Here is a 20938-nt window from a genome sequence, read left to right as displayed (position 1 = left end):
CTAGGCCCTTCTTTCCTTTTCCAAGTCACCTGTCAGGTCAGCTCCAACCTCCAAGGCCCAGCTCAGATATCAGCTGGTCAGTGATGATTTGGGCTCTGTGCACAGTCTCTTCTTTCTACTTGTTCTGACCCTAAAATATTCCTTGAATTAAGGTTGCCTGTGACTTCCTGATCTTCTCAGACTCCCATCCTCTGGAACCTCTTCACAAGTGCTTCACAGTCCTTGAAACTATTGTTTCCCAACATTTGGTTCTCTTGATTTTTGTCACTTTACTAAATGTTTTTCTGGCTTTTGTTCCTCTTTCTGCCCCTTACATATAATTTAATTTCTCCTCTAATTTGTGGATGGTCACTTTGTTGAAACTCCATCTCTGCCTTTTCTGGTCCCATTTCCTGCTCTCCATCTATACTTCCTTGGTTTCCTTCTCAGGCTGCTATTCTTTCTATATTTGATAATGCTGGGGATCCCCAAGATTTTTGTTTTTGTTTTGTTTTGTTTTGTTTTATTTTTGAAATGGAGGTCTCACTATGTTGCCCAGGTTGGTCTTGAACTCATTCACTCAAGTTGTCCTCCCACTTTAGTCTCCTGAATAGCTGAAACTACAGTCATGCACCACCATACCCTGGCTAACCCCCAGAATTCTTGGTTTGATCCTTCTGTTCTTCCCCTTTATATTCTCCTTGAGAGACTTCTCTTGAGAACTGTTACCTCTCCTGAGTTCCTTAGCTACATTTTCAGAATTTTGTGCATCCTTATGTGGATACCCCAAGACTCTTTAGATTCAATATCAGAGACTAAAATATGTCTCTTATTCAACTCCAGAACTGTGTTTTGTCCTTTGTTCTTTGGCTGTCACAGTGACTGAAATGTAACCCACCTAATCAGCAGGCTAGATTCAGGATTGTCCAGAGATCGTACTGTGTCCCAGCTATATGGATTCATTCATGTCCATACCTGGAATCCCAGTTACTTGGAAAGGTGAGTCAGGAGATTCCCAAGTTCAAGGCTAGCCTGGGAAACTTAGGGTCTCACTAAGTTTAAAATTTTTAAAAAGAGCTGGGAATATAGCTCAATGGTGGACCCCCCCTGGATTCAATCCCCCGTTCATTCACAATTTAACCAAATTGAAAGGACAGATAGACGGACCACCTCAAATGTATAAACAGACCTACTCCAATTTATATATTAGGTAGAACAAAAGCCAGGAAATACACATGTGTGTGTATATATATACATATGGAGAGAGAGAGAGAGATTTAGCCAGATTTTGGCTTACCAGAGGGGGCCAAGGAATGTTGAATCCTCTCTGGCACCAAGACTGCAAGTTGGCAGTTTCTACTCTTGGCATGAGGAAGGTGGAGAAAATAGCTTATCTTTTTTAAAAATCCTATTGTGTACATGTTTGTTTGTTTTAGCACCGGAGATCGAACTCAGGACCTTGTGCTTGCAAGGCAGGCACAGTGCCACTGAGCTTAAATCCCCAGCCCCATATGTATGTATTTTTTGAGACAGGGTCTCACATGTGTCTCAGGCTGGCCTCAAACTTATCCAGTCCTCTTGTCTCAACCTAAAAAAAATTCCTAATTTTTAAAGATCCATTTTAATCTCAACAACACCTGACTCTTGCTCTACATATGTCTAGCCCTCTTGTTTCTGTCTCCACAATCTATCTTCTCTAACATACTGCCATTTTCCTACCTTTCCTTTCAGCTCTGTTGCAACAGACTGCTGACTAATCCCTCTGCCCCAGCTTTGCTCCTTGTATTCTTTTCCCTAGACTGGTTGTTCTCAATGCAAAATTTTAGTCAGGGCTCTCATGAAAATCCTGTAGTGATTTGCAGTTCTATATAGGACAGCCCTTCCTTAGTCCAGCATGCAGTACAGTAGTAGGGATTTAACCTAGGATACAATGAGCTACATTCACAGCCTTTATTTATTTTGAGACAGGCTCTCTAAGTTACCAGGCTGGCCTCAAAATTGCAATCTTCCTGCCTCAGTCTCCCAAGTAGGTGATTATAAGTGAGCACCACCACACCCAGCATTACTTTTTTTATTTTTAAAACATTTTTGCAGTGCTAGAAATCAAACTTATGGTCTCTTGCACGCTAGGCAAACACTCTACCACTGAGTACTCTATCCCCAACTCTCTCTACTTCTTTAGATTCTGGCACCACACCTATCTATTCCAGCCCCATCTTCTACCACTCCCTTTAGCTTAGACAATAGCTTCCTTGAACTCCTTACAGGCCCTGGGCCTCTCCTGCTTCCTTGCACCCCTTAGCTCCTCTACCTGGAGTTGTTGGTTTTATTTTTCTTTCTTTCTGTATTTTTTTTTTTTTCGTACAGGGCATTGGACTCAGGACCTTGGCTTGCAAGGCAGGTGCAGTTCCACTGAGCTAAATCCCCAGCCCCTCTACCTGGAATTTTTCTCCCCACTGTCTAAGCCTGCATCTACCTATCTGCCCTAAGATATGTTTCCAATATCATCTCCCCCCAGTACACTGTACAGTACACCTGGCCCAGCAGTGATACACTTCTCCCCTGAAAATCTTTCTGGAGCATGTCTGCTTCTCTTGTTTACTTGCTTGTTCCCTTCTTTCTTTATTTTTTAAAATGGAATACTTCATGAATTTTCATGTCATGCTGAACTCTGTATTGTTGTAGTTTTAGTATGTGTGCTGCTAAAGCCAGCGTTGTTTTTTCTAAAACTATTTTGTGTTGGGCAGAGATGTAACTCCTAGTAGAGGACATGCAAGTTCCCTAGTCAATCCCCAACATGGAAAGAAAGAAATAAAGAAAGAGGAGAAAGTAGGAGGGGCATTTTGTTTTTTGTTTTATTTTTTATTGAAGGGTCTACTTTGAGGAACAAAAGCTAGAGAAAAAACATTCAGAAATGTAAGAAGAATTAAGAGAAACAAATGTAGGAAATAATGGAGGAATGTTTCAAGAAGAAGTTGCCAGGCATGGTGCTGCATGCTTGTGATCCTAGTGGGAAGCTGAAACAGGAGGATCTCCATGAGTTTGAGGCCAGCCTGAACTACATAGCAAGACCCTGTCTCAAAAAAAAAATAAAAGTTTTTAAAAAGTCAAACTGCAATGAACAACCAATGGGTCACAGAGGAAATTAAAGAAGAAATTATGCAGTTTCTATAAATAAATGATAATACCAGTACAACATACAGGAATCTATGGGACACAATGAAAGCAATTCTACATGGGAAATTCATAGCAGTTAATGCCCATATTAGGAAACAGAGAGAACTCAAATAACCTAATGCAGAACCTCAAGCTCTTAGAAAAAGAAGAGCATGACAAACCCCAAGCTCATTCAAGAGAGGAAATTATAAAGATCAGAGCAGAAATCAATGCAATGAAGACTAAGAATGACACAAAAAATTAATGAATCAAAGAATTGGTTTTTCAAAAGAATAAATAAAATAGATAAACCCTTAGCCAACCTTATCAAAAAAAGGAAAGAAAAGGCTCAAATCTAGAATGAAATCAAGAATGAAAAAGGTAGGGCCCGGGGATTTAACTCAGTGGTTTTGCCACCTGCTGCACAAGCACAAGGACCCAAGTTCGATCCCCGGTACCAAAAAAAAAAAAAGAATGAAAAAATTTATTTATTAAATATAAATTAAAATTTAAAAAATAAATAAATAAATAAGAATTAAAAAGGTGAAGTCACAACAGATCCAGGAGAAATCCAAGGCATCATCAATTCTTACTTCAAGAACCTGTACTCTAATAAAATGGAAAACAGAAGAAATGGACAGATTCCTAGATACATACGAATTACCAAAGTTAAATTAAGAAGATGTAGAAATTCTAAACACCCCAATTTCATTCCTTTTTTTTTTTTTTTTTTTTTTTCGGTACCGGGGATCGAACTCGGGTCTTTGTGCTTGCACAGCAGGCGGTGAAACCACTGAGCTAAATCCCCAGCCAAAACACCCCAATTTCAATGAGTGAAATTGAAAATGTAATAAAAAAATGTACCAACAAAGAAGCCCAGGTCCTGGTGGCTTCACTGCTGAATTCTGCAAGACATTTAAAGAACTATTGCCATTACTCTTTAAACTCATCAAGGAAATTTAAAGGGAAGCAAAGCTTCCAAATTCATTCTTGGAAGCAATTATTACTTTGATTCCAAAACCAGGGAAAGATACAACCCAAAAGAAAACTACAGGCCAATCTCCCTAATGAATATTGATGCAAAAATCCTCAACAAGATACTGACAAACAGAATACAGAGGGTCATCAAGAAGATCATACACCCTGACCAAGTCGGGTTTATCCTAGGGATGCAGGGATGGTTCAGCATTCGTAAATCAATAAACATGATACACTATATTAACACACTCAAGGACAAAAACCATATGATTATCTCAATAGATGCAGAAAAGGCATTCAACAAAATCCACCTATTCATGATAAAAACCCTACAGAAAATTGGAATAGAAGGTCTTTATCTCAACTTGATTAAGGCTATCTATGAAAAACCAACAGCCAACATCATATTAAATGATCAAAAACTGAAAACTTTCATGCTAAAATCAGGAACAAGACAAGGATGCCCACTATCACCACTCCTGTTTAATATTGTTCTTGAAACATTAGCCACACCAATTAGAAAAGAGAAAGAAATAAAAGAAATAAAAATAGGAAAGGAAAACGTTAAACTGTCATTATTTGCTGATGGTACGATACTTTACATAGAAGACCCAAAAGGGCTGGGGATTTACCCCAGTGGTTCTGCCACCTGCCTTGCAAGCGCAAAGACCTGAGTTCGATCCCTGGTACCAAAAAAAAAAAACATAGAAGACCCAAAATACTCTGCCAAAAGACTTCGAGACTTAATTGACAGATTCAGTAGAGTAGCTGAATATAAAGTCAACACTCAAAAAACAATAGCCTTTTTATATACAAATAATAGACTCACTGAGAGAGAAATTAGGGAAACAATTCCTTTTACAATAGCATCCAAAAAAATGAAATATCTAGGAGTCAGTCTAACAAAGGAAGCAAAAGACCTCTACACTGAAAACTATAGCACTTTGAAAAAGGAGATTGAGCAGGATATAAGAAAATGGAAAGACATCCCTTGTTCCTGTATAGGAAGAACGAATATAGTGAAAATGGTCATACTTCCAAAACTATTATATAGGTTTAATGCAATCCCAATTGAAATTCCAACAATATGTTTCACAGAAGTAGAGAAAACAATCCAAAAATTCATTTGGAAGCAGAAGAGACCTAGAATAACAAAAGAAATTTTAGCCAACAGAGATATGGCTGGGGGTATTACAATCCCCAACTTGAAACTATACTACAAAGCTACTGTGATAAAAACAGCATGGCATTGGCAAAGAAACAGACCTGAGGATCAATGGAATAGATTAGAAGATGCAGAAACAACTACAGATATGCTCAGCCACCTCATCAAAGGAGCCAACCATTCTCATTGGAGGAAAGACAGCCTATTTAATAAATGGTGTTGGAAAAACTGGATTTCAACCTGCTTAAAACTTAACCTGATTAAAACTTGACCCATGCCTATCACCATGCACTAAATTAAGATTGAAGTGGATTAAAGACTTAAATATTAGGACAGAAACACTAAATTTGCTGGAAGATAAGTTAGGTAGAACTCTTGGAGATATTGGTATAGGAAAAGATTTTATGAACAAAACCTCAGTGGCACAGGAACTTGCGCAAAGAATCAACAACCGGGATCTTATCTTACTAAAAAGCTTTTGCACTGCAAGAGAAACCACCAGCAGAGCTAAGGGACAACCTACAATGTGGGAAAAAATTTTCAGCAACTGCACCTTAGACAAAGGACTACTATCTAGAATATATAAAGAACTGAAAAAAATCAGACCCCCCAGATTCAAAGACCCAATTCAAAAATGGGCATCTGAAATGAACAGACATTTCTCAAAGAAGTAAAAGCAGCAAATAAATATATGAAAAAACGTTCACCATCACTGGTTAGTCGAGAGATGCAGATGAAAACAGCACTGAGATTCCACCTCACCCCAGAAAGAATGGCTGCTATCAACAAATCATGTAATAAAAAAAAAAAAGAAATCATGTAATAACATACTGACAGGGGTGTGGGGAGATAGGAACCCTTCTCCATTGTTGGTGGGAGTGCAGATTGGTGCAACCACTGTGGAAATCAGTATGGAGATACCTTAAAGAACTAGGCTTAGAGGTCCCATTCGACCCAGCTATCCCCCTGCTCAGTATCTTCACAAAAGAATTAAAAGAATCTTACCACAGCAATATATGTTCATCTATGTTTATAGTTGCGCAGTCCATAATAGTGAAAGCTTAGAAACAGCCCAAGTGCCCACCAACTGGGGACTGGATAAAGAAGATGTGGTTTTTTTATAAAATGGAGTACTACTCAGCCATAAAGAACGAGAAACTACAGACATTTATAGCTAAATGGATGCATATTGAGACCATCCTCTTAAGTGAAATAAATAGGACACATGTGTAAATACCAAATAATTTCTCTAGTGTGAGAAACTGAAAGTGTAATTAAGGATACACACGGATGAAATGGCCTAATAACATATTTCTCGGATTGTGTTTCCATCGCGTGTCATATGACTGTATCGAAATTTAAATTAGGGAGAAGTTTGGCTTATGTGCAGTCTGCTGACTAACTGGAGGGTTTTTTTCTGATCATTATTTGTTCAATGTTCATTTTAGGGACCTTTCTGAAACAAATCACATCCTCTGGTGTCTTGTTGGTGCTTGAGATGCTTTTTTAAGTTATATGGAAAAATGTTTAAGTGCTTTTCAGTTTTGTTTTGGTTGAGTTCTACTGTATTTGAATATTATTGTAGTTTTTTTCCCCTCGCATTGTTCTTCTTTGAGTGGTTTTAATTTTGTGTGTGTGTGTTTGATAATAAAGTTATTTAATAAAAGAAAAAAATTTTTTAAAAGAAAGAAACTGCAAGACTTATTTTAAAAATTTCTCTCTTTCCTCTTCACTTTTTAGTCTAATGCCTCTGCGGCAACTGTTGTTATCTATTGATTGCTGGTCAATTATAGTCATCTAATTCTTTCAGTTAAGTAAGGAAGTGAAATGATCTATGGGGCTTTTATGTCATCTAATTCTTTCACAGAGCACTTCTCCCTCAATCTGGCAGCCATGAACATGGACACATGCTTGCACACAAACACACCCTTCTCCTTTTCCTCTCAATAGAGTTCATTCAGAATTTCAAGTTAAGGAAATATTTGTCATTTCCATTATCATTAGTATGCAAATTTTATTCATAACTGGTATTATGCTTCATAGTTTTTTCCCCTTTCTCAAGGTTAGCAATTGCTCTTTTTCTTAGTCAGTTAGTTGGGTTTTTTTGTTTTGTTTTTGGTACCAGCGATCGAACTCGAGTCCTTGTGGTTTTGAGGCAGGCAGCAGAACCACTGAGCTAAATCCCCAGCCCTGTCACTTAATTTTTTATATGTCTACCACTGATGTTTCCCCTAAACTCTTCACGAGACATGTACCTCTCCTCCCAGAACTTTATGATACATGAGATTTATCTCCCCCCTTACCCTCCCATGGTACTGGGTAGTAAACCTAGGTGCTCTACCACTAAGCTACATAGTTCTGTCTCCAGCCTTTTTCTTTTCCTTCTTGTGTGTGTGTTGAGGATTTCACTAAGTTGCCCAGGGTGGCCTCGAACTTGCAATCCTCCTGCCTCAGCCTCCCAAGTGCCTGAGATTACAGGTATACACCACCACACCCAGCTTCATTTTTAAAGTTTAATTTTTTGGATTTGCGATGCTTCTTGAATCTTCTCTGATTGGTTCATGGATGATTGGTTGCCCTCTATCCTTTGGCAGAGTTAACTTTCTAACACTCCCTTTTACCAACACCCTGGAAATTCTGTTAGCCTCTTTGTTGTTAGGTCCCATTACTTCTCTCTTTGCTGCCTCATTTTTGTTTAGAACCTTCTTGAGGCTTCCTTAAAAAGGCTGTGTGGCTGGGCATGGTGGCGCACATCTGTAATCCCAGCACTCAGGAGGCTAAGGCAGGAAGATTGTCTCAAGTATTAGGCCACCCTGGACTCATAATGAGTTCAAGGCCAACCTGAACTATATAGCAAGACCCTGTCTCAAAAGCAAAAACAAAAACCAAAAAGAAAAGGCTGTGAGGGGCTGGGGATTTAGCTCAGTGGTTCCACCACCTGCCTTGCAAGCACAGGGTCCTGAGTTCGATCCCTGGTACCAAAAAAAGAAAAAGCTGTGTGCAAGGTAAATTTTGAATTCTAGCTGAGCAAGTCATTCAACCTTTCTGAGGCTTAGGGCATCCACTAGAGTGATAGGAAATAATAAATGACATATCAAGCACCTAGCTTATATCTGAACCATAACATACTATTTGTCAAGCCGTCACGATCTCTGTTCCTTGACTAATATCCTTGGAGACATCGTGTTCTGTTATATTTTGACAACTTCCTGCCCCCAGTCCTAGTGAAGTGTCTGGCACATACTTGGTGGATACTTAGGAAGCATTTAATTAGTAGGTGAGTAGATGAACAGATGAATTGTATATTTGTGAGAACATGTGGCATGACCTTCCAAAAGTGAGGAATGGGTGTTCCCAATTTTCTAGCATCTTTCTTCCCCATAGAGTGTGTCCTCATCTTTGCTGTTGTCTACTTTAGGACCAAAAGAAGAAACAGTGAATGATTTCTGGAGGATGATCTGGGAACAAAACACAGCCACCATTGTCATGGTGACCAATCTGAAGGAGAGAAAGGAGGTGAGTAGAGATTAGTAAGAGGCTCCGCAGTATAGATGTGGCCAGCAGAAGGCCTATTCTGCTGGAGCTATGACTCTGAGCCTGGCAGTCTCACTTTTGTGTCTACTGTGCCAGTAGCTCATCCAGACAGACATGAGCTGATGAACCTTCCAGATTTTTCCATGGTCTGGAAACTTCAGAGAGTGCCCAGGGTACATTTCTAGGCCTAGTAGTCAAACATCTTCCTCTTCTTTCAGAATGACTTGGAATGAAGACTTGGGCCATCAGCTAAGGAAAAGCCACAGTGAGGCTTTTCTCAGTTGGTATCTCTAGTCTCTCCTCCTGGTTGCCTTTGCCCACCTCCTGAGGCCTTTGATATGTCCTAGAGTCGGCAGAGGAAACTGTATGAACCTAAACCCTACAGAAATGCAAGATAATCTGAGGCTTTAACCTGATCCTGCTGGTAGCCTTCTGGGTGCTGCTTTTCCTTTTGTGGCTGCCTGGTTTATTACTGACCTGCCAGCTCCATCAGTGGGCCACAGCCAATGCTATTCCTGGATCCTGGATTAAGCCCCAGTGAGAAATCCCCATTAGAGACAGTCTTTCTTAGGGATAGCCCTTGAGTTTCCTTGATCACTGTACTGAGGTTGTGGGTGTATTGATCAGTAACTCCATGATGCCTAGGAGGGATAGTGCTGGGGCTTGGCTTCAGGTTAGTCTCTCCCAACCCGACCTCTGCCCCTTCCCTTAGAAGCTATCCAAGGCCTAGTAAAGGGAAAGGGCCTTAGGCTTCTTGTTTACAGTCTGCAGTAGTCCATCCTGGATGTTCCCCTTAAAGCAGGCCACTGGTTGTTCCAAGGGTTTAGACAGGTTTGCCCCTACACCCTGACCCAGGGAACTGTGGAAATGCAGATTTTGTAAGTAAAGTAGCTTCAGATTTGACCTGAACTGAGGATTGGGATGGGAAAGATGGAGAATTATGGGGCCGAGGCAGTGTGTAAATAAAAATTGTGGGACTGAGGAATTTGATTAAAGGAAGTTAGAATACATAGGTCTTCAACTGACTGAGGTGAGAGAAGAGACCATAGCGTTTTCTGGGGACTTTGGTGTATGCTTTGTGGTCTCTTCCTTTAAGGCCCTTTGCATTTGCCAGGGAAATCTGAGGTGAGGGAATGTGTGTCTTGTTTTTTTCCAGTGTAAGTGCGCCCAGTACTGGCCAGACCAAGGCTGCTGGACCTACGGGAATATCCGTGTGTCCGTAGAGGATGTGACTGTCCTGGTGGACTACACAGTACGAAAGTTCTGTATTCAGCAGGTACTGTCTCCTGCCTTCTTTCTAGGTTCTCATTTAGGATCTGCTGAGCAAGAAGAGAATGGGGAATAGCCTGGGTCATCCCCACTCTTACTCAGCATTGTCAAGAATTTCTGACTATGTGGTGTGTTTGGCTTCTGAAACTAGTGATCTTTCTCCAGGGAACTTCTCTACCAAAGCTTTAGGAAAGAGTGACTGGGAGGAAAAGTACCAGTTGAGGTGAAATATGCAACCTGGAGGCCTGAGCAAGGTCGATTTAGCTAAGGGGCATGTGGTGCAGTGGAAGGAGACTTACTAAGAATCTAGACCCCACATTTTATAAGACAGGTGGCGGAACCACTGAGCTAAATCCCCAGCCCTAGACCCCGCATTTTAGTCCTTACCAACCATTCATAAGTGTTAGGTCTTGACCAGTTCATTTAAGCTCTGAGTTTTACCTTCCACATCCATAGGCCGAGAATAATAGTAACACCCCTGCCTAACTCATGGGTTTACTAGAAAGATTCTCTCTCCATGGTCCAGACCTCCTTGGATGTATGTACTGTCATTTCCCCATTGTCACCGATAGCCACTGCTCTACACTCCACTGCACACCCTGGTGCTGCCCAGCCATGAGTATCAGAGCTAACCATAGAATCTCCTTACTTCACAGGTGGGCGATGTGACCAACAGAAAACCACAGCGCCTCATCACTCAGTTCCACTTTACCAGCTGGCCAGACTTTGGGGTACCTTTCACCCCAATTGGCATGCTCAAGTTCCTCAAGAAGGTGAAGGCCTGTAACCCTCAGTATGCAGGAGCCATTGTGGTCCACTGCAGGTTAGTAGGGCTGCCCCTTGGCTCCCCATTTCCTTCCCTGATGGGCAGAGATGGGGAATAGCACAGGGACCCTGGCTAAGGAGGCTAGTGCGGAGCAGATGAGCAGTAAGCGCCCCATGCAGTAGCCGGAGAGGTTCCTCAAGTTCTGTTACAGGGTAGAGAATATGACTTGAGGAAAGAGGGAAACAAGACCAATCTTCCAAATTTGGGAGTTAGGAGATCCTGTATAATCCAAGAAGTTGAATCCCATGGTGCCCATGTATACTTAAAGCCTTCAGACCCTTCTGTTTTGTTTTTTGTTGTTGTTTTGTTTTGCTTTGTTTTTTGGTACCAGGGATCAAACTCAGGACCTTGCGCTTGCCAGGTAGGCACTGTGCCACTGAAGTACATCCCGGCTCCTTCTTCTGTTGTTTTGTTTTGTTTTGCAATACTAGGGACTGAACCCAGGGACTTCACACTGAGCTACATTCCCAGCCCTTTTTTATTTTTTATTTTGAGACAGTCTTGCTAAGTTGCCTGGGCTGGCTTTAAAGTTGTGATCATCCTGCTTCAGCTTCCTACAGTACTAGGATTGGAAACATCAACCACCAGGCCTAGAATTTTTTTTCCCCCGTTACTGGCAGTTGAACTCAGGACCTTGCACTTGTGAGGCAGGAGCAGCACCAGCAAGCTAAATCTCTCTTTTTTTTTTTCCCTTAAATGGTGCATTCTCATATGTAGCCCAGGTTAACCTCAAACTCAGATCTTCCTGCCTCAGCCTCCCAACTTCTGGAATTATAGCCATGCACCGCCACACTTGGCTGCCTTCAGACACTCCTAAGTGTCAAGGGATGCAGCCCTGGTAGCTAGAGATCAGGAGTTCAGGACACAGTGAAGATGTTGGTTCCAGAAGAGTCCCAGCTCTATCCTGTTTGGAAATAGTATTTAGAGACCTGAAAAAAGAGTGCCAACCTGTGCCATCCCTCCCCATCTCCTCCCATAAGCGGCACTGCCCCCCAGTAACACCCCTGCTCTTTGGCTACAGTGCAGGTGTCGGGCGTACAGGTACCTTTGTCGTCATTGATGCCATGCTGGACATGATGCACACAGAACGGAAAGTGGATGTGTATGGCTTTGTGAGCCGTATCCGGGCCCAGCGCTGCCAGATGGTTCAAACAGATGTGAGTGATCTGGGGTGAGATTGAGGTTGAGGGGATTCCAAAGCCAAAACTGTACCCTATAAGGGCTCATTCAGTCTCCTAGGTTATTGTAAATGATGTTCGTACAGTATGATGAGGGCCTTTAAAAACTATACTTAAATAGCACAGAGGAGGTTGTGGCTTAGTGTGTGGGCAGTCAGGAAAACAGTTTCATTTTCACTGAAGCTTAAGGAAACCAAACATCCATGAGGAAAGAAAACATGCCAGCACCCTAGAGTCATGATGCAGTGGCTGTGTCCAGGAACAGCAATGAGCTGGGCTCTGCGGTCAGTGCACAGCATGCTAGGGAAGCTGGCTGCAAACTGGAACTTGCAGACTGTCACAGGCTTTGTGCCACTCCAGTTTCTGACACACCCTAAGATTGCCGAATCTGCTCTCTGAATGAGCAGAAGCTGCATATGTCCTTCCCTCATGTGTCCAGCACGCTCAAGGAGACTGGGACCCTACCTCCCAAGTTAAGCACTTGCAGAGGGACTCATGCACTTCAAGTCCTGCTTCAGTTAGTTGGGACAACAAGAGCGAATTATTTTCTCCTGCTAGGATCAAAGAAGTATACTGGAGTGAAGTAAGGGTGGAAGGGTTGATCTGGTACCGCAAGGACTGTGTTGTATGTACTGAGAATTTGGCATCATCCGCATTTCAGATGCAGTATGTCTTCATATACCAAGCCCTTCTGGAGCATTATCTCTATGGGGATACAGAACTGGAAGTGACCTCTCTAGAAACCCACCTGCAGAAAATTTATAACAAAATCCCAGGGACCAGCAACAATGGATTAGAGGAGGAATTTAAGGTGAGTTAGAGCTGGACAGCCAACTCGAGATTGAAGGATCCACAGGATCTGGATAAATACTTGACTCCTTGTATATTTTCCAGTAGATTGTGAGTCCCCTGATGAGTCACACCATAATCAGGTGGTCTTTTACTCATACTCTCTCCTTGTCAACCCTTCCTGCACATTAGAATCACTGGGGGTGGGGGGTGGGGGCTATCAAGCAGTGGTATTTTTTAAAGCTCCCCAGCCTTCCCAAGTGATTATAATGTACAGCAAGAGCAAAGTTCCTCTGTAAGGATCAGCTAACAAATATTTCAGGCTTTGTAGGTCATTACAGTCTCTATCCCAACTACTTAATACTGCCACTGTAGCACAGAAGCAGCCATAGAAAACACATAAACAAATGAATGGGGCTATTTCAGGAAAACTTTACTATAGACAGCAGGCTGGATTTGGCCTGTGGACTTTAGATGCTGACTACTGCTGTATGCCATTAGATAGTAGCTCTCAGTACATAGGCCTGTGTCAGGGATAGGGGTGTTGCTCAGTGAAAGGTGCATACTTAGCCCACATGAGGCCCTGACTTCAGTCCCCAGCACCAAAAAAAGAAGGCAAAAAAATCAAGACTTAATATGCTCTCGTCAATAACAAGTGATTATGAGTTGGGATGAGAAGGACCATTTTTTTAGTATGTGTGCCGCTGAAGCGAGCACAGGACCACTTTTTTTTTTTTTTTTTGGTACTGGGGATAAAACTCGGGTCCTCATGCTTTCAGGACAGGCAGCAGAACCACTGAGCTAAATCCCCGGCCCAAGGACCACTTTTCTTGAAGCACTAAGAAAAGGAAAGAAGCAGTTTCCTTCTAATGCTACAGGGTGCACACAAATTTCTCAGGATCCTGTCAGGAGTGCAGGTTCTGATTCAGTAGGTCTGGGTTAAGGCCTTAGATTCTGTATCTCTTAACAAGACAAGCCCAGTGCTGCTGATATATGGGCTATACTTTGAGATGCAAGGATTAAGAAGGAACCTCAGAATCAGAGGAGAGGAGGGTACACATTTGAATAAGTTTTCCTAAGATAGTCTGACACTGCCTCTGGGGATAGAACAGCAAAGCAGGTGGTGCACAGGCACACTCTCCTGGGATCCTTGCTCTGGGTTCATAATGTTCCAGGCTAGAGAAATTCCAGAATGTTCCACAGGAAGGCAGTGTATCCCAGACACTCACTTGACTTGTTACTGAGTTTAAAGAAAGAAAAAACAATGTTCCAATAAGAATTTATAGAAATGGGAGTGATGGCCTGTTGTGGTGCACACCTGTAATCTCAGCACTCAGGAGGCTGAGGCAGGAGGATTGCTCTGAGTGTGAGGCCAGCCTGGGCTACATAGTGAGTTTAAGGCTAGCATGAATTACATAGAGAGACCCTGCCTCAAAAACAAACGAGCAAAAAAGAGCCAGGGATTTAGCTCAGCGGCACCACGCCTGCCTTGCAAGCATAAGGTCCTAAGTTCAATACCCATACCAAAAAAAAAAAGAAATGGAGGTGCTCTTACCTGGAGGGTAAGAGCAGCAACAACAGCCAGGTTGGCATGGAGGTGCAGGCCTGGTGACAGCAATCTTGTCAAGTTCCATTACTAGGATCAGTAATGTTTCTCCTTTCCTACCTCATTTAGAAGTTAACATCAATCAAAATCCAGAATGACAAGATGCGGACTGGAAACCTTCCGGCCAACATGAAGAAGAACCGTGTTTTACAGATCATTCCATGTAAGAGCTCTCTCCATACCCCTAAAGCTGTATTGCCCTATCCCCCAATTCTTTTCTCCCCTTCTACTTCTCAGACACTAATTAATGATTGGCTTGGAGACAAGAATCATGGCATTGCCACTTTTGCTGCCAGTTCTTTAATGGCTTTTGGAAATAAAACAGCATAAAAGCCAAAAGCTTTCTCTCTCCTGGGCTAGGAACAAATATGTCCTTACCTAGCAGAGATTATATCTCCCCAGGGCCTGTGCAGGAACACTGGAGAAAAAGAACATGCTGGCAAGTGTATTGGTCAGTTTTCCATTGCTGAACAAAATACCTGACACCCACAGTTTTTTTTCTTAAATTCTTTTATTGGTACATTTTAGTTATACAATACATTTACATTCATCATTGGGAACTTGTACCTTTACATGATGTATCTTGATTCTTATTTTTTCCCCATTCCCCTGCCCTCCCTTCAACCCCTCCACTCCTCCACCCCTCCCTATTTACAAAGACTTTGTTTCCATTTTTTCCTTTTCTCATATTTTTTCCTTTCCCTTCTTTCCTTTCCCCTACCCCTCCCACTACCCCTACCCTTTGTACCTTTTCTTCCTATTTCACATTATCACTTATTCATTTTAATCCTTATTTACACTTTCAGTTTCTCACACCAGAGAAACTATTCAGTATTTACACATGTGTGTCCTATTTATTTCACTTAAGAGTATTGCCTCCATTCTTTATGGCTGACTAGTACTCCATTTTATTAAAAAACCACATCTTCTTTATCCAGACTCCAGTTGATGGGCATTTGGGCTGTTTCCAAGCTTTAGCTATTGCAACCTGTGACACCCACAATTTAAAGGAGAGATTTAATTTGGTTTCAGTCCATGGTCACCTGGCTCCAAGGCAAAAACATCATGGCAGAAAGATGGGGTAAAGCAAAGCTGTTTATTTCATGGAGGCTGGGAACAGAGCAGAAGAGTACTAAAGAGGAAGGGGCCAGGGACCAGATAGAGTACCCAAGGTCACTTCATGACCCACCCATACACATCGAGAAATGTGCTTTATTAATCCCTGAGTGTCAGCTCTAAAGGTGGTCAAGTTGACAAGCCATCTTACCTGTCATAAGCTTCAAGCCACTGTCCTTCTTGCAGATGAATTCAACAGAGTGATCATTCCGGTTAAGCGAGGCGAGGAGAACACAGACTATGTGAATGCATCCTTCATTGATGTGAGTGATGGGTGGGTCCCCTGAACTCCCATCACCCCATGGAGATTCCCTGGGACTTAGAGTGCTTTCCTCATATCCCTGCTTAGGATCATCTTTGAGTCAGTCAGTAGTTACTGAGCTGATACCCAGCCACCCTGCATACTAGGCCTGCCCAGCCCCAAAGCAGAAATTGAGGGAAACACAGTGTGCACCAGTGTAATACCTAGAGGGAAAGTTCATAACATAATCACAACTGAGAGGTTAAAGAAATGGACCTGATCTTTCCAATTCCTGTGCTATTCATCCTAGCTCTAACACCTCCTCCCCTTCCCCAGGGTTTGATCCTTGGCCAGAGGGAAACTCTGCCTCAAATGAGTTTGCTCTAAGCAGCCCATCCCTTCCTAGGTCCTGTTTCACTGCCTCCCAGACAGGCTTCTCTTTTCCACTCACCTCTCCCTGATTAAACCTCACTCCTGTGATTGCCCTGGCCTGTCTAGGGTTACCGGCAGAAGGACTCATACATCGCCAGCCAGGGCCCTCTTCTGCACACAATTGAGGACTTCTGGCGAATGATCTGGGAGTGGAAATCCTGTTCCATTGTGATGCTAACGGAACTGGAGGAAAGAGGCCAGGTAAACTGGAAAAGGTCCTGGGCTATGGAAAGGCAGTGGTAAAAGTGGGGAGGAGAGTGTAAAGGGTAGGCTAGAAGGTACAAACTTTTCCAAAAAGCCCTTTCTAGGCATTAGTACCCAGCCAATTGGTATCTGAACAGTCATCAGCATCTTTTAAGACCAAAAAAGCCATGTGGTCTGAGCCTTCATTCAGTAGCCCCATGAATCCCACACTTTCTGTTCTGGGTACAGCCCATTCTGTGCACACATCCCGTCCATCATGCTGCCCAGGCAGGGACAGCCAGCAGAGGAGGGCTGTGAGTCAGACCAAAGGTTGCCACTCGGCTGGCTACACAAAAGAAAATGAGCCCAGGTGTGGTGACACACACCTGTGATCCCAGCACTCAGGAAGCTGAGGCAGGAGGATCACTGAGTTTGAGACCAGCCTGAACTACATAGTGAGACCCTGTCACAAAAAAACAAACAAACAATTTGAGAAATAACAAAAGCAAGAAATTTACAACTTAATATTCATTGACAAAGAAAAACCTTTTCCCTTTAAGTATTAGAGATTCATATCTTCACCCCCTGAGCAATTGAGGGAATGAAGTAAGAGAAAGAAGTGGCCTGGGTACCGGGCCAGCCATACTTCTCAGGCTTAATGAGGAAATCTTTCAAAGAAAAACATCCTCAAGTGAATTGAAAATTAGTTCTGGGGCACAGGCTGTAGAGGCCTCAGAGACCCCCTAGGTCAGCTCCTACTTATAATAAATCCCTCACTACTGTTCCCAAATCAGGAGTCTTGCATTCCCTGCAGAGCAAGCCCAGCCTCAGGGATACCCGCTCCCCTACCCATCCTTCAGCTTGGCCCTGTCTGTGATCCCCATGGTACTTTTTTTTTTTTCCTGCAGTACTGGGGATTAACCCCAGGGCTTTTGCACTATACTACATCCCCAGAATTCTACCCCTTTTTAAAATTTTTGAGGTAGGGTCTCGCCCCTCCTGACTCAGCCTCACAGAGTGCAAGGATTACAGGCATGCCACCCATCTCCACAGTGCTGATTCCTTTAGGCACTTTCTAAGAGGATTGTACATTACAGTAAATGGATGGTTCATTATGTCTGAAGTGTTACTTAACAGGGATCAGAATTGATAAAATGAGCCTGGAGAAGCTAGCTAGACATGGGGAGAAACTTCATAAGTATAAGGAACTTCTATAAGCTAGAGTTAGGACTTCATAAAGCAATTAAAGAACCTTTGAGAAATCCTGTGTGTGTGTGTTAATGCCTCTTGTGACGTGAGCAGGACACATGAGAAATGAACAAGGCAGAAACAGGAGAGCTGTGGCAGTAACACTGGTGTCCTGGACGTGGTAGGGCTGAGGAGAATCTGTCCCTGGAGAGACCGGAGGGCGTAGGCCACATAGGGCAAGAATTGAGGATGCGACCCACTGGTGACTCACTGAGTTTGTAACCAATTACAAATTAAAAACACTTAAATGTGAGCCAGGGATGTCACTCAGCAGCACCACACCTGCCTGGCAAAACACAAGGTCCTGAGTTCAGACCCTGGTACTGAGAAGAAAAAAAAAACAATACTAAATGTATGTTACATTGGTTGTTCCAAGATATTAGTTGTTCCCCATTCTGTGCTTATGTAATTAACTTTTTTTTTTTTTCCTGGTACCAAGGATCGAACTCAGGTCCTTGTGCTTGCGCAATTTACTTAACTTTGATACACACATTTGCTCACTCTGACATTTTATTAAGTCGAGTTTCGGTTGTTTTGATTTGCTTTTGAGGGGGAGGGTGCAAGGTCTCTTGTTGCCCAGGTTGGGTTTAAACTTGTAATCCTCCTGCCTAAGCCTCCTAAGTAGCTAGGATTACAGATGTGTGCCACTATGCATAGCAATTTTTTGTATTTTTTGGTTTGTTTGTTTGTTTAGGGTTTTTTGCAGTACTGGGAATGAAACTTAGGGCCTTCACACAGCTACATACCTAGCCCTTTAGTTTTATTTTTTTGAGGTGTGTTTTTGGTTTGGTTTGGTTTTGCTTTTGCTTTTTGCTTTTTCTCTTGAGACAGGGTCTCACTATGCAGTTCAGGCTGGCTTTAAACTCATCGCAATCCTTCTGCCTCAGCTTTCTAAGTGCTGGGATTACAAGTGTGTGCCACAACACCTGACTTATTTTTTATCTTTATTTTTTATTTTTGAGACAGTGGCTTACTAAGCCACTAAATTATCTAGACTAGACTCAAATTCAGATCCTCCTGCATCAGCCTCCCACAGTGCTTGGGATTATAGGTGTGTACCACCACAACCAGCTTATTTTTTTAATTTTAGTCATTAACTCCACAGCTAGTCTTCCCAGACTTGTATTGTACACATCCTTTGTAAGTCATCTATCATTAAAAACAAGTCTGATGAAGTGGGAGGTTTTGGTTAAGGCCCTTTGCTTTGCCTCAAGAAACAGACACCTGAGGGCCGGGGATTTAGCTCAGTGGTTCCACAGCCTGCCTCACAAGCCAAGGACCCGAGTTCAATCCCGGTACCAAAACAAAGAAACAGACACCTGAGTGACAAAGCCCAGCTGGGACAGGATCCACTGGGTTATCAGGAGCCCTGAGGGAACATGGAGATTAGACCAGATCCCCACGTGCATGTTTTCCCATATCCTCCTAGATAGTTGATCGGCTAGCCCAAAGAGAGGTGCAAGAGCTGCTGAATAACAAGCTCAGGGATCATCTCTTTGTTCACTGCCCCGTAATAAAACATGGACTGGTGAACACCTCCAATTCTATCCAGTCACATCACCAGGCTCTTTCATCTTTGAAGAGGACCTAGGGAGAGGAAAGGTCAAAAGGGCAGGCAGCACTTCTCATGGGTGGTGGTGAGAAGGGCCATGCCTCTTGCCCTGTGGCTAAGCCTGGCATCAGCTGGATGGGCCCCATAGCTTTCTGCCACTGTGTCGTATGCCTCTGTCTTCCTAGGGCCAGCAAAATAGGTAGTAGCTCTTGTCTTCAAAAGCTTCTGAGTGGATCACAACAGGACATAAGTTCCACATTTCACAAGGCCTCACTGGCCAAGACAAGCTTTTACTTCCTATTCCATCTCCCATTCATGCTGTCAGGTGTAGCTCTCAGAGATACTAACACAGGGGACTGGGGGGACTAAATGGTACAGTAAAGGAGGCTCTCATTTATACAAAGTGACACCGTCACTCTTCACACCAGTATTAAAGTCCTAGAGAAGTCTGATCCCAAAATACCAGGTTTCTACCTGTATAAATTAAAATCTCAAAAGGATTAAAACTTAAATTCTCTTTTCTGAGTTTTCCTTCTGTTCCTCCTTAATCAGAGCAATCCACCAAGGTGCGCACTTAAGGCCTGGGTCTCCTCAGTGGCCATAGCCTGGACCAGGCATCAGTGTGGCAGGGGAACCCCAGCAACTCCAACCCCAGTAGCTCCACCACTGCCTCAGCCCAATCCAAGTCTTAGCCTGCTCCACTACAGCACTGTAGATCATGATGCCCACAAAGCTGTATGTCCTGTCTGGCGTCAGCCTTCAGACTACATGAGAGAATTAGTGCTGTCTCTGGTGAACAAAGACAGCAAAAGAAAAAAGTTTCTCTGTTTCTGCTTCTTCAGGGTGCCATTGTGTAGAGTTCACAACCTAAAAACACACTGCTGGCCTGAGCATCTCAACCTCCCATCTCCCATTCCTCGCCACTGTGATTTCATCTGCCTTACTGTCCTTTTTGGGCCCCCATTTCTGTCTCTGTTTTGTTGTTGTTTTTTTTTAGTTTGTTTCTTGGTTGTTTTGTTTTTCTTTAAGACAGGATCTTGCTATGGTCTTAAACTCCTGGGCTCAAGCAGTCCTCCTGCCTCAGCTTCCTGTGTTCCACCTTGCCCAGCTCTCTGTCTCTGTTTTATGCATCATTATCCACAGGGATGATCGATCCATCTACTTTTTGTATTTCTGTTTTCAGCTTCCTCAGCCACCCATTCCCATGGTCAAACCATGATCTTGTCACTCCTTAGGTCTGCAGTCTTGGGAATCTCCTGTTCTCTACACTTACTCAAATAAATCTTTGTCCTCATCCCTTTTTTTTGAGACAGGGTCTTGTTATGTCATTCAGGATGGCCTTGAACTACTATATAGTCCAAGCTGGCCTCGAACTCACCACAGTCCTCCTGCCTCTGCCTCCCAAGGGCTGGAATTATATCATGTACCACCACACCTGGCTCCTTATCCATTCTTTTTTTTCTTTCTCCTTTGACTTAACATTTATTGACTGTTTCTTTTTTTTATTTTTTTAAATAAATTTAATTTAATTTTATCCCATTCCCCCCTCAAGCCCCGTTCCCTCCCTATGTACAAAACCTTTGTTCCCATTTTTTCCTTCTGTTTTCACTTTTTTTCTTGTACCTTTCTTCCTTTCTTCCACCCTCCTCCCTTGTTCCTCTTCCTTATCCATTCTTAAAGCCATTG

At 42.8% G+C, this 20938-nt stretch overlaps 1 protein-coding gene across 15 annotated transcripts in view; it reads left to right on the top strand.

Moving 5' to 3' along the window:
- Ptpra (protein tyrosine phosphatase receptor type A) overlaps positions 1 to 20938 on the top strand; it is a 157278-nt gene that overhangs the window by 126498 nt on the left and 9842 nt on the right. For all 15 annotated transcript variants that reach the window (XM_021254989.2, XM_021254988.2, XM_087188726.1 and 12 more), the window contains 8 exons: positions 8697 to 8794; positions 9969 to 10088; positions 10738 to 10904; positions 11929 to 12064; positions 12747 to 12896; positions 14550 to 14643; positions 15783 to 15859; positions 16336 to 16470. In XM_021254989.2, coding sequence (XP_021110648.1) covers positions 8697 to 8794; positions 9969 to 10088; positions 10738 to 10904; positions 11929 to 12064; positions 12747 to 12896; positions 14550 to 14643; positions 15783 to 15859; positions 16336 to 16470 — 977 coding nt within the window. The remainder of the gene's footprint in view (positions 1 to 8696; positions 8795 to 9968; positions 10089 to 10737; positions 10905 to 11928; positions 12065 to 12746; positions 12897 to 14549; positions 14644 to 15782; positions 15860 to 16335; positions 16471 to 20938) is intronic.

The sequence above is a fragment of the Heterocephalus glaber genome, unplaced genomic scaffold (assembly GCF_053883595.1).
Source record: "Heterocephalus glaber isolate CG9 unplaced genomic scaffold, H.glaber_assembly_v1.0 deba00001532, whole genome shotgun sequence".
Taxonomy (NCBI): domain Eukaryota; kingdom Metazoa; phylum Chordata; class Mammalia; order Rodentia; family Bathyergidae; genus Heterocephalus; species Heterocephalus glaber.
This window is presented reverse-complemented; position numbering and strand designations above follow the sequence as displayed.